Raw genomic sequence first — 11,996 nt, forward strand, 5'->3', positions numbered from 1 at the left:
TGGGAGTGGGCGGAGCCCCAACTTGGATGGTTACACTGAGGGATGGAAGAAGCAGGAACAGACATCTCTGCAATGTCGCACTCAGAACCCAGGCCACCCCTCCATACTCAGCACTGGACTCTCCCCTGCCACCCGCTCCCCCTCCCTTGCCAGTCACTGCTCAACACCACCCCTCCTCAAACCTCTCTGGGGCCTTCCTCCTTATGCGACCTCCCCCTTTTCTCAGCCTCCTCTGGGTCATCGGAAGTCTGAAATTCGCCCTCTTCCACCCCACTCCTCGTGCTTCTCTACTGGCCCGGAAGCAGCTGGCAGTCCCCCCACATCCCATGCTTTCCTTGGGGAATGCCGGGCTCCAGGTGTGCTGGGCTCCCCTCAGCTTACAGGGACCCCCTCCAGGGGCCTTCCTCGAGTCCACATAAGCCGGCAAGCCCCTCGCCCTCTGTCCCATTATGCTGCCTTGTTTTCCTTCATTGGGGCACTTTACACAGCTGCACGTCCATTTCCCGACACGAACACCAGCTCCTGGGACTTGTCTGCTCTGACTGGACCTTGCCCCCAGTGCCTGACATACAGTGAGCACTCCGTGGAAGTGCCTGAGTGAAGAATGGGAGGCTTTTGTGTGAAAACCCTCACAGAGCATGCACCGTGACCTGGCTAACGTTACAGAAGGAAGTTTCTGGAGCTCACAGTGCATCGCCTCCTGGCCTCAGTGCTGGGGACCTGGCAGCAGCATGTATTGGGGCTAAAGTTGGTGAACTAGAAAAAATGGGAACGTGTCCACTTGCTGCTCAAGCCGGGACTTTGGGCATGCAGCATCATTCCACTCTTGCAATGACTTATAAAGGCTCCAGCTCTGGGGGACCCGGCCTGGAGTCACGGCTCTGCCACTTGTTGTTGTGGGTCTTGGGCACCTGAAACACCTTTTCTAAGTCTTAGCTTTCTGTTCTCTAAAATGCGAATACTGTCTACCTTGAAGCTTCCTGTAACAATTACGCAAGTGCCAAGGGCCCGAATGTGTTGGGGGCTGTTAGCACTGACTAAATGCCATCACCAGCTGCATCAGCAATGCATAGCATGCCCCGAAGAGAAAGAGGTGTCAGTAAAAGGCTAAAGCTGTATCAGACCTGGGCCAGTCCCACAGCACAGTGGTTAAGGGAGCAGGATCCCACAGAAGCTGGCGGAAGTTCAAATCCTGCATTCAGAACTGACAGGGTAGATAGATGGAGGGGAAGGGATTAAAGCTTGTTTATTCCCTGTTGGAGGGTTTTCTCTTTCTCTGTTTCTTTGCCACTCTCTAGTGAGCACTCACGCCTCTAGCAATAATAATTATGATAATGATGATAAGATGTATAGGGACCCAGCCTGATGGTTGGAACAGCTGGATCCCACATGGTCAACTGTGTGGTTCAAGTCCTGGACCTGGTGGCTTGCAAAACATTCCAGGTACATGTGTGTGTGTGTGTGTGTGTGTGTGTGTGTACTCCAAATCTTGAAAGGAGACAGAGATGGAGGAGGAGGAGGGATTGTGGTGTGACCATGTCTAGAGGGGACAGGGCAGGTGCTTTCTCATATTCTCTCTTATTCTCTCTACCTGGTGGGTGCACGCATCTCTGGCAAAAAATAAAAATAGAAAAAGCAAGTATGAGATCTGAAAAGAATAGAGAGTCAAACAGGAGAGCAGGGCAACCCAATCCTCCCAGTCTCCTGGACCCCTGTTTTTAGCCTGTTATCTCAGGAACCCTTCCTGCCAAGGGTCAACAGCAGGACTAGCTGGGTGCCCACTTTTCCTGCAGGACTCTGGCCTGCCTTCTTAATTTAGCAGCAGCAACTTGATGAAATCTTACGAAGGAGATGCCATTTCCCAAAGAAGAACCCAGAGCCTTCTAGAGATGAGGATGGGGGCATTTCCTGGAAGGGCCCATTGGGAGTTAGTGGAAGAGGGTTCAGGAACACCAAGAAACACCCTACCAGACTCAGAGGCTGCAAAGTGGTAGCTCAGGAGTTAAATCTGGTCTCCAAAACACTTTGCTTCGCCTGAAGCATGTTCACAACAACAGCAAAACAAGCTGAAGCCCATAGGAAGCATGCACACCAGTAACAACCTCCCAGTGTTCGCGTTGGGAAACATGGCAGCACTGTCTGGATTCCTGCCTCTAGATGGCGGTGGCGGTGATGCAGCTGCCTGTGGGGTTTGCCCAGCTCCTGTCCCACCTGCTCAAGCCCACATTGTCACTTCCTGGCCCTTGGGCACCTGCGTCCCTCACCCGTAATATCTGAGCACCAGTATCTACCACTTGCTGTGAATAAATATTCAACAGAATCTTTATGCTGAGTGCTAGCCTTTTTTTCTTTTTTCTTTTAAAAATTGTGCTATTGTGTGTGTGTGTGTGTGTGTGTGTGTGTGTGTGTGATTGCTAGAGAGAGAGAGGGAGAGGGAGAGTAAGAAATCATCCCTTGGGGGGATGGCCATGCCATAATTCCTTCTACTCCATAGTCCTCCCCAGATTTTGGGCATGCACACACATGCACCCTACATGGTTTTCAAGCCATCCAAATTTAGGACTCGAACTGTGCAATCAGCCGCGATCCAGTCACCTTACACCACCACACCACTGGCTGGCCTGTAAGTGCTAGTTTTAAATAAACTTGTACATATATGGTCGTAAGATGTGGGCAGGAAGGCAAGTCATTCGATGGCAAAGTTATCAGGATGCCAAAAATCCATTAAGAAAGACAGTTTTGGTCGTTGACTCCCAAAAATCACAAGAAAAATATCTATTTTTGTTTATTTTCCCAGTTAAAAGGTAATGGAGTCAGCTCAATGAAAACATTCTCTGTGCCTAAATACATTATATGCTTCCCGCAAGTAAATAAACAAATAAACAAAGAAATGCATTACTATTCCAGGAAGAAAAAAAAAATTAAAACCCCCTACTGACCACTTTTCACGTAGCCCTGGCTTCCTGGACTTTTGGAAGTGGAGTTCTCAACAACCACATGGAGTGCTCTAAGATCCCCCTATGGTCACATACAGCTTTGGCTGTGGGCATCCCTCTTCCCTGCCAGGGTGCACCTCCCATAACATTTGCACTGGATTTCACAGGAAAACATGACATGCACAGATTTTCCCCAAACTCCTGATCTTCCAGAGGAGAGTCAGGAAGAAGAGCAAAAGCCCACCAAGCCCTCTTCTACTTCGGTACCCTTAACACATCCCCTTATCTCCGTGGTCTACATATCATTTAACAAACTGCCCTGCGATTCTTTCAGGGCGTGGCGATGTGACTGATTTAAAATCCCCGCATTGCTAAAACTGCATTGTTCTTCATCAAGTTGAGTCATTTTTATGTGAAGTGTCAAGCTCCCTAACAAATAACTCCTGCCAGACAAATCAAGTTCCTCGTCTTCGAGCCGCGGCTAAATAGTTTATAGCTTTAATCTGCTCACCGAGGTGTGCAGTCTATGACAGTAATTATAAATGCAAGGAGAAATTATAGCTGAATGCTTTAACTGCATTAGGAGCTGTTTGATGAACGCCTGCTCGTTCCCAACAATAGAGGGCAACTTAGTGTCAATGCATTAGAGAGATTTCAGTTCTGCATGGCTTTTTCTCCCATTTACCACCGAATGTCACTTGTCTCCTATAAAGTAGAAAAAAAGCAGCATGGAAAGCTTTAAACTTGATAGTTAAAAAAAAAAAAAGACAAAGAGAAAAATGCAGGGGAAAACTGTTTATCATGATGACTTCTTTTTTTGTTTTGTTTGGCTGCAGGTTCGGTTTCATATTAGCTCGTTGAAGGCAACTGCTTGTTTACTTACTAGGGGCCTATAAAAAAAAAAAAAAATCCCTCCCAAGGCATTTTCCAGAAGTCTTTATAGAGAGAGTCTTCCTGAAACGAAGGGCAAGTTCAACATCAGTCCAAGGAGCAGCTCTTTGCTAGTCTCTCCGGCTGCATCTACCTAAGCTAATGACACGATTTAGTTCTTCATTTCCCCCTCCTCACTTTCACAGAACGACGTTTTTAATTTAGCTGAAGAATTACACAAATGTATTTTAAAGACATAAATCCATATAAAAAATATGAGCTAATTAAAACATTGCACTCCCTGTCGCTCATGGATTTTCAATTTAGCGAAAGAAAAAAAGAATTGCATCTGGTTAAATGAAAAGATGATACCGACGGCAGATTGGAGTAAATGAAAAATAATGTTACTCTATATTAAAGCACCAAATTATACATGTCAGGATTGAGCATTCAGAAGTCCAAACGAGGGGGGAAAGAGGAATGAAGACACGCGGGGAGCGCAGCCCGATGGTGGGGATAAGACGCCAGCCTTAGGAAGGATGAAGCGCTTGTCTCTTGCTGTATGAGAAGTGCTCTGCTCTTGTACTTGACCCTGTTTTCCTGATTTTTACTTTGTTTTCCTAAAATGAATTCCCAAGAATCAGGATAAGGATGGCAATATATAGCTGTATACATATTCCCACTGGGATTTGGGTCATTTCTTGGTGGGACACTCCATGGCAAGTGTACATGACCTGACTCAACAAAGGACATTCGAAGGAAGAGAACAGGGTGTTCTGGTTTGGCTGTAGGCCAGTCCCAGTCCCCAGAGCTGTAGGATTTGATTTATAGCTGGAGTCTCCAAGTGCCCAGGGGAGCCTTGGATCCTGCCTCAACTTTTTTATTTATTGAATTTGTTTTTGTTTTGCTATAAGGTTTCTATACTTGTAGTGGGGAGAGAGAGAGAGGGAGAGAGAGAAAGAGAAAGTGAGAAATCATCCCCAGAGGGTGGGGGAGATGGCCATGCTGTAATCCCTTCTTCATTCTTGGGATTTTGGACACGCACACACACGCCCTTGGCAAGGTTTTGAAGCTACCGGTCCAGGAATCAAACCACTCTGTCAGCCATGTGGGATCTAGCTGCCTTACCACCACCTAGCTGGTGGCTCCTCCCACATTTTATAGACTTTTCTCTGAGCTGTGGGGGGTTTGTTTGCCTCTGGTACAACTAGAAACCATCAGGCAAGGAGGAGGCAAAACCAAGAATCAGGCAAAAGCTAATGAGCTTCTGGCAGTCTCAGGTTCATATCTTACCTCTGCTTACTGTGCAGTCTTGGACAAATCTTGAAACTCTTTGAGCGTCAGTTTACCTGTCTGCAAAATGAGGATGACATAAACAATCATGCCTGGTTCACAGGGAGAGGCAAGTAAGCAATAGTGTTGCTGCTGTGGTTATCAAAATGGAAAAGCAGGGACTAGTAGATGATGTAATGGTTATGTTGCTGAACTCCCACAGAGTAGACTGCAGTTCAAGTCACAGGCCTGGCACCTTAAAATTCATGCCAGGTGCATGTGCGTGCATGTCCAAGATCCTGAGAGAAGGATGGAGGAGAAGGGATTGTGACATGGCCATCCCCTCTAGTGGGTGATTTCTCACTTTCTGTCTTTCTGTCTCTCCCGGTCTGTCTGGAGAGCACATGTACCCTATAGCAAAAATATCTCTCAAAAAAAAAAAAAAAAGAAAGAAAAAATGGAAAAGTAGGTTGAGGTTTTTAGGGGGGTATTCATGAATTAGTTCAATACGGGGAGACTCCAGGTGAGGCTGGGGAAACACGGTAGAGCCCGCGGAGACTCAGTCTAGAACTTACGTTTCTCATAAACCTACTTTATGTAGGGCTTTAGGAAAACAATGACACACATTTGTTTAATTCTCCCAACCTTTCTGTGAGACGGATTTCAAGTCCATGCCTTAGAGTTAGATCATTGGGGTGTGTCTTAGAGAGAGTGGATAAGCCGGGGTTGAAGCCCAGGGTCCAGCCTCCACAGCCAGCATTCTGCTGGAACCCTGCCTCTGACACACCCTTGCCCTTCTGAGTGTCCCTCTCCTGCAGCCTCCAGCTCACTCTCCCATAGAATTGTCTCCCACTAGTGTCTGCCCCTCGCCTCCAAGGCGGGCGGACTCTCCTCCTGGTCTTAGGCTTCTCCCTGGTATTAGCACATGGCTTGCCGTGGAGTGATGACTTTCTAGAAATGTGACAATGAATGAGTGCGGTGTAGAGATGGTGGGACCTGGGGACATCCGTGCAGCATCGCTCGGCCTCCAGTCCCTCCTCTGTCACGTGATTGGATCAACTCCTGCCTCGTAGAGCTGCGTGTGGGAATAAACTGAAGTCATGTTCGTGACGTGCTTGTGGTAAGGCTGGGCACATTGTTGCTGTTATAACTGGCACAGCTGCTGGGTCACTACTGGTTGCTCAATAGAGACTGGCACACAGGAAGAGGACAGCTGATACCGTGGAGGGAGGACAGGAGTGCAGGAAGGGAAGTAAAGAGGAAGGAGGGAAGTTCTTTTTAACAAAGTATTTATTTAATGGATGAAGGAATGGCTGATGCCTGTTATAAACATGAACTGTCCAGTCTGTTTGTCTCTTCCTAAACTGCCAGATTTAGCAAATAAAAATACAAGATGCTCAGTTAAATTTGAATGAGATAGACAAGAATACATCTTTTTCAGATATAAGAAAGATCGATGCAATATTTGGGACAGACGTAGACTGAAAACATATTTGTTGTTTATCTGAAATGCAAATTTAATTGGATGTCTTTCTTATATTTTATCCAGTAACCTTAGGCGCTTCTCACCCTACATGCATGCTTCTCTCAAGCAGTTCATGACAAAGGTGGCAGCTCTTTGGACTAGAATGCGTTCACACCGAGTTTAAGGGTAGGTGTGCTGTTCAACTTGTGCACTCTATTACGCAGTAATGACTGTAATTTCAAGTCCTTATGCATTTTAGACTCATTGATTTGCTCTCTGTTTAATTTCTATTATTCAAGAGCCTGTGGCTTTTAAAGATATATATGAACACATATCGAAATTGTTTTAGATTACTTACATCCTAACACGGAGATGCACATTTAATATTTCCAAATGAATTTTTAATGAAAAGTCACATTTACTATTTGGTGTAGCATTTTGCAGGAGTTAAGATACATCCAAGAAAAGGAAGAAAATTCAGGTCAAAATCTGCATCTTTCAGAAAGCATAAATATGGGAGAGTTCCCAAATTTTCCATAAAATCTTGACTATGCTATTTCTTTCTTTCTTTCTTTATTTTTTTAGGTTTTTGCCATAGGGTGTATGTGCTCTCCAGAGAGAGACAGAGGGAGAGAAAGTGTGAAATCAACCCCCCCTCCATGGGAGATGGCCACGCTGCAGTCCCTTTTCCTCTTGGGATTTTGGGCATGCATGCACGTGTGCCTGGCATGATCCTCAAGCTGCTGGGTTCAGGACTTGAACTGCAGTTAGCCACGTGGGAGTCCAACACCTTAACCACCATGCCACCTACTGGTCCCTTGACTATGCTTTCTAAAGCACCACGTCATTTTGCAGGATTTGTGCCATTGCACATACCAGCCAAGACTAGAGTTCCAGATAACAGTGATGTCATTTCGTGAATATTGAGGACAGAAGTCTGACTGCTTTTTCCTTTTTCTAGAATCCCTCCCAGAGGACCTGGAGTGAGTCATGCCCCCAGACTTTAACAGACCATTTTAGCCCATTTGATAACAAAAATCTTCCTACATCCTGTCCCTGGCACAGTATCCCTGTAATGGTGAGTCACACCCACAATCACTAACAGACCATTTTGATTCATTGATAACAGGACTCTTCCAACATTCTGTCCTTGGGACAGTATTGTGATTGCATACAAGCCCCCTTATCTCTGCTACAGTACATTCTGTTATCTTTTTTTTTTAATTTTATATATTCATTCATTTATTTTATTTTGCCAGACACACACACACACACACACAGAGAGAGAGAGAGAGAGAGAGAGAGAGAGTGTTAGAAAGCAAGCCACCAGGTCCAGGACTCGAACCATGGTGGATCATGAGGGAGTGCCCAGCACCTTAACTATCACGCCACCCACTGGTCCCAAAGTACAGTCTTTACTAATTCCTTCCCCAAATCTACAAGCCCCGCTTCCACATGTCCCGCCTTTTTGGGCCAGGCCAATGGAAAGCTCTTCATTAAATTCTCTCACTCTTAAAATCAAATAAAAGGAACTCCTGTACCTGGTCACCGAGAGAGAGGGGAATGTTTTGCCTCCTCTCCAGGCCTAGGTCACTCCAACTTGTGCTTAAAAAAACCACATTAATTATTTTTGCAGAGTCGGTTATTTCCATCGACAGGATTTAGAAACGCAATGCACCTAATTACGAGCGGTGGGCAAGGTATTGCTTACATATGGTTCCAAAAGAGGACCCAGAAGGTGGAGGCATTTTTTCCTAGGAGACAAAGCATCAAGAAGCCACCTTTGTACAGATGGGGCAACTGCTTCGGCAGATGGAAATACTCCCAGTACCATGGTGCACGCTGTACCCGGCACTGCACCATCTCTTCTATAAACACAACACACACACATTCCCGCAGCTTGGAATGAGTCCCAAACACTCCTCTCAAAACCACAGCATGATGGTGACTATATACGAATGGAGGCCTGGTTTCATTGAATGGTAACACTGTGATACGGTGCTTCAAAGATCCAGATGAGAAATGCCGACTCTGCATAACTGCAGAGAGATGTGAAAAGAGCTATCTTATCTATGTACTCATCAGAGTTTTAAGTACTTTTGTGTATGGTTTCCCCAATTATTGGTTTCCCTTTGTTTCCCTAGGAGAGAGAGCACACGTTTTGGGATGGAGGCAAACTCTTTCTCCTCCCCTCTCCCTATTTACATAGCACCGTGTTTTGACAGTGATATTAATTTTTAAAAAAGGATTACAAACCTAACAGGTGGAAAATTGGTCTTTATTATAGCACAAATAAACATTTCCTATTTGTCCTTTCACCATGGTTTAGACCCACCGCTATTGAATTTGAAACATTTTTCTTCTCTCTAGGTATTCTGTGTATGTCCACCTTTGTTTTTTTTTTTAAAGGACCAGAAAAGCATAATAACAAGTTACATAAAATTTAAAATGCTATATAGCAAATAAATAGTTGCAGAGCCTTAAACTCACGTGTGAATTCAATAGATGCATTTTGGCTTTTCTTTCAATAGCGCGAGCTGAGCAAATCATGCTTGAAAAGCAAGAGATGAATTTGGCAGTAACACATTTAATTATCATGATAAAAACATGCAAACAAAAAGTCTTCTTTTGGGCCCAGATAGCCACTAGAGTGATAGGAGGGGTCCCCCTTATCAGAAGCTGAGATCTTCTCACTTAGGGAAGAATCCCATTCCACAGAGTCTAACCCTTTATTTCATTTTGGCCACCGTTGTACTCGGTAAATCTCTCCACCTGGTGCCAGGTGAGCCCAAAGCCCTGCTACACAATGCTCCTTTCCACCGGGGACTCTCCTGGTAGCCATCGCTTTGTAGCTTGAGCTGAAAGTTTTGCATTTAAACCTAAATGTTCTCATGATAGGGATGGCAAGGGCTCATATGTTAAGCAATTAGTAATTTTTGAGTCTTCTTGTGAATGAATTACTTAAGAGCTAGTTAGTTGATTGAGAGTGAATTTGTAACCTGGATGACGTAACTGGACTGCAGAAGGTGTAGCTCAGGTTGGGTCCCCACCTCAGGTGTGGCCCACAGTGGAGGACAGCCTGGTAAGGGGGAGGGTCTCTATGATGCTAGAGGGGAGGGAAAAAGAAATAGAGAAAATCCAGAGAAGAATAAGATTTAAGACCCAGCCTTGCTTCGGCTCAGTATTGGCAAACAGCTGGTGTTGCCTACCTGCCCAGGCATTTGCTCTGGGTCTCTGTCCTCTTTCTTGGAGGTAGCATACCTGGTCTGAGCATCAGTGACTATACAAGGCACAGAACTTCTGTGATACATGATGTAAATGCTCTCACAGCTGTGGGATTCCGTGCGCATCGGCAGTAGGTATGCAGAAAGCCATTGGTTTCTTTATGTAAAATAAAATCTCAAGGGCATGCCTTGCATCTGTCCTCGTTAAAAATGGTCTCTGATTTGTCCTAAAGAAAACCAAAAGATCAGAGAAGAAAACAAGCTTCTCCTCTTTTCATCTCAATGTTCTGCAGAGAAGAAGATTTTTCTACTGTCCCCTTAAGGGCCTATGCTCTTTTGTAAGAAACTGAATATTGGAAATAAACACAGGGAAGGGAGCGGAAGGTAGCAATTGCTAAAAGTAAGCTGCAAAAAAGCATTAATTACAAGTAACAATAATAAAGACAGCTTGAAGCTATTTGTGAGCTGATTAAGAAATCTGTATAGTGACTGCTCCTAGCAATTCTCCAATCTTTATTCTGTGGCTCACCTATCTATCAGTTTACAGGTCATGAGCCCTGCTATGGGCAGGTGAGGCCCGGAAATAGAATCGCAAGAGAAGTTAGTACTTATGAATTAAAATAGAGTGGCCTTGGCTGGGCCCTGGAGGTTGGGCCTTAGGTAACTCAGGAGATCCTATATCAGGAAGGCCTAGGAGAAGCAGTAATCTGAACTTCATCTCTCTAAATCCATTTTTTTTTTTTCTATTCCCCAACTCTAAACTGGAGGACTTGAGAGAATGGGCGGGCCTTAGTTATCATGTTCTGGTCTTTTGTATACATAAGTTCTACTCCAGCAAGCTACTGTTCTGCTTGGCATTGGGAGATGCTGGCTGCCTCTAAGCAGGCCCATCTCCCTCGACACAGCTCCTCAGAGGCTGCCGTCGCATTGCCTGGGAGCAAACCCATACCTGCAGAGCTATTCTTCATCCACGTCTGTTACAAACTGTGAATGGTGTTCGGGTGACTTGCTGTGCGTTTTGCTTAGGTGGAGTTTTACCGCATGTTTGCTCACAAATGTCCGACAGCACAACTTACACTTGAATTTAGAGTCTGTGTCCTCTTCGCCAGCTATTGTTTCCGGAGACCTCTGAGCCGACGACACCCGGGAGATCTCTTGCTCCACCTTGCTTTGCTGGTCGACGGCCATGCGGGTCATGTCCTTCATTTGGAAACCCAGGTGAGATTCCAAGTGACTGATGTAGGTCGAAGGGGTTCGGAACTGGGACGCACAGTCACTGCAATAAAAGATGGGGTGGCCCTTGTCCATGTTTTTCAGAAACTTTGTCCCGCCCGTTTTCCTGAGCTGGTACTTGACATTGGCCAGCCAGTGGCTGATCGTGGTCATGGACAGTCCAGTGAACTTGGAGATCTGCATCCGCTCTTGGGGGCCCAGATCCGACAGCAGGTATTTGCCCTCTGATGTCTGGAAGAGGCTCGAGGCGAACTGAGCTTGCAAAATCAGGAGGTGCTGAGGGTTCCAGTTGGACTGTCGGCCTTTTCTTTTATGCAAAGTCGAGACTTCACTGGAGACATCCTCAAAACGCCTGACATCCATCTCTAGCTTCATAGGGGGGACCCTCGAGGATGCGGCAGGCTTTGGGGTGGTTGCTTTGGGGAGGACTTTGACCATGTCGGCGATGTCGGACAGAGCGTGCTTCTGAGGTGGGGACGTGCAGGATTGTGCTTGCGAGGACTCGGCTCTCTTGCTTTTGGACTTGGTCAGGTCGATGGGCTGATCATTGTTCTCAAACAGGTAGCGTCTGGACACGCTGGCCGGCCTCGCGGAGGCGGGACTCAACACCGGCTTGTCCATGACACTGAGACTGGACTTGTGAAACATAGACATTGTGCTTGAGCTTGGGCTGGAGCAGGCGGGTGAGCGCAAGGGTTCTGTGGCTTTGCCCAGGTGATTGTTCAGGACGGACTGCAGGGCGCTGAGTGGGTTGACGCATGGCAGGGCCGGAGTGTGGTTGCCCAGAGCACAGCCATTGCTGAGTGAAGACCCTGGCTCCGAGGGTGGGGGTTTCTCCTTCTCACCACCCTCTTTCATTTGCTTATCCTCCTCCTTCAGAGAACACGGCTCAGCCTTTTTGGATTCAGAAGACGCTTCGCTTTTGGAGAAAGAATCCCCGTCATTGTGGCCGAAAGACGGGGCCTCTCTGTGGGGACTTTCTTTTCCACACTCTTT

The 11,996-nt window shown here is 46.2% G+C and overlaps 1 protein-coding gene across 3 annotated transcripts in view; it reads right to left on the minus strand.

Annotated features, from left to right (window-relative positions):
• The window catches only part of TSHZ2 (teashirt zinc finger homeobox 2), a 520,012-nt gene that overhangs the window by 202,531 nt on the left and 305,485 nt on the right, over positions 1–11,996 (minus strand). The window contains exon 3 of one of the 3 annotated variants that reach the window (XM_027766367.1): positions 10,844–11,996. In XM_027766367.1, the coding sequence (XP_027622168.1) occupies positions 10,844–11,996 (1,153 nt within the window). Of the gene's footprint in view, positions 1–8,802 lie in introns of those variants that run through there. The other 2 variants (XM_027766364.1, XM_027766363.1) reach the window with 2 other exon arrangements.

This window comes from Tupaia chinensis, unplaced genomic scaffold, assembly GCF_000334495.1.
Source record: "Tupaia chinensis unplaced genomic scaffold, TupChi_1.0 Scaffold000066_1, whole genome shotgun sequence".
Taxonomy (NCBI): domain Eukaryota; kingdom Metazoa; phylum Chordata; class Mammalia; order Scandentia; family Tupaiidae; genus Tupaia; species Tupaia belangeri.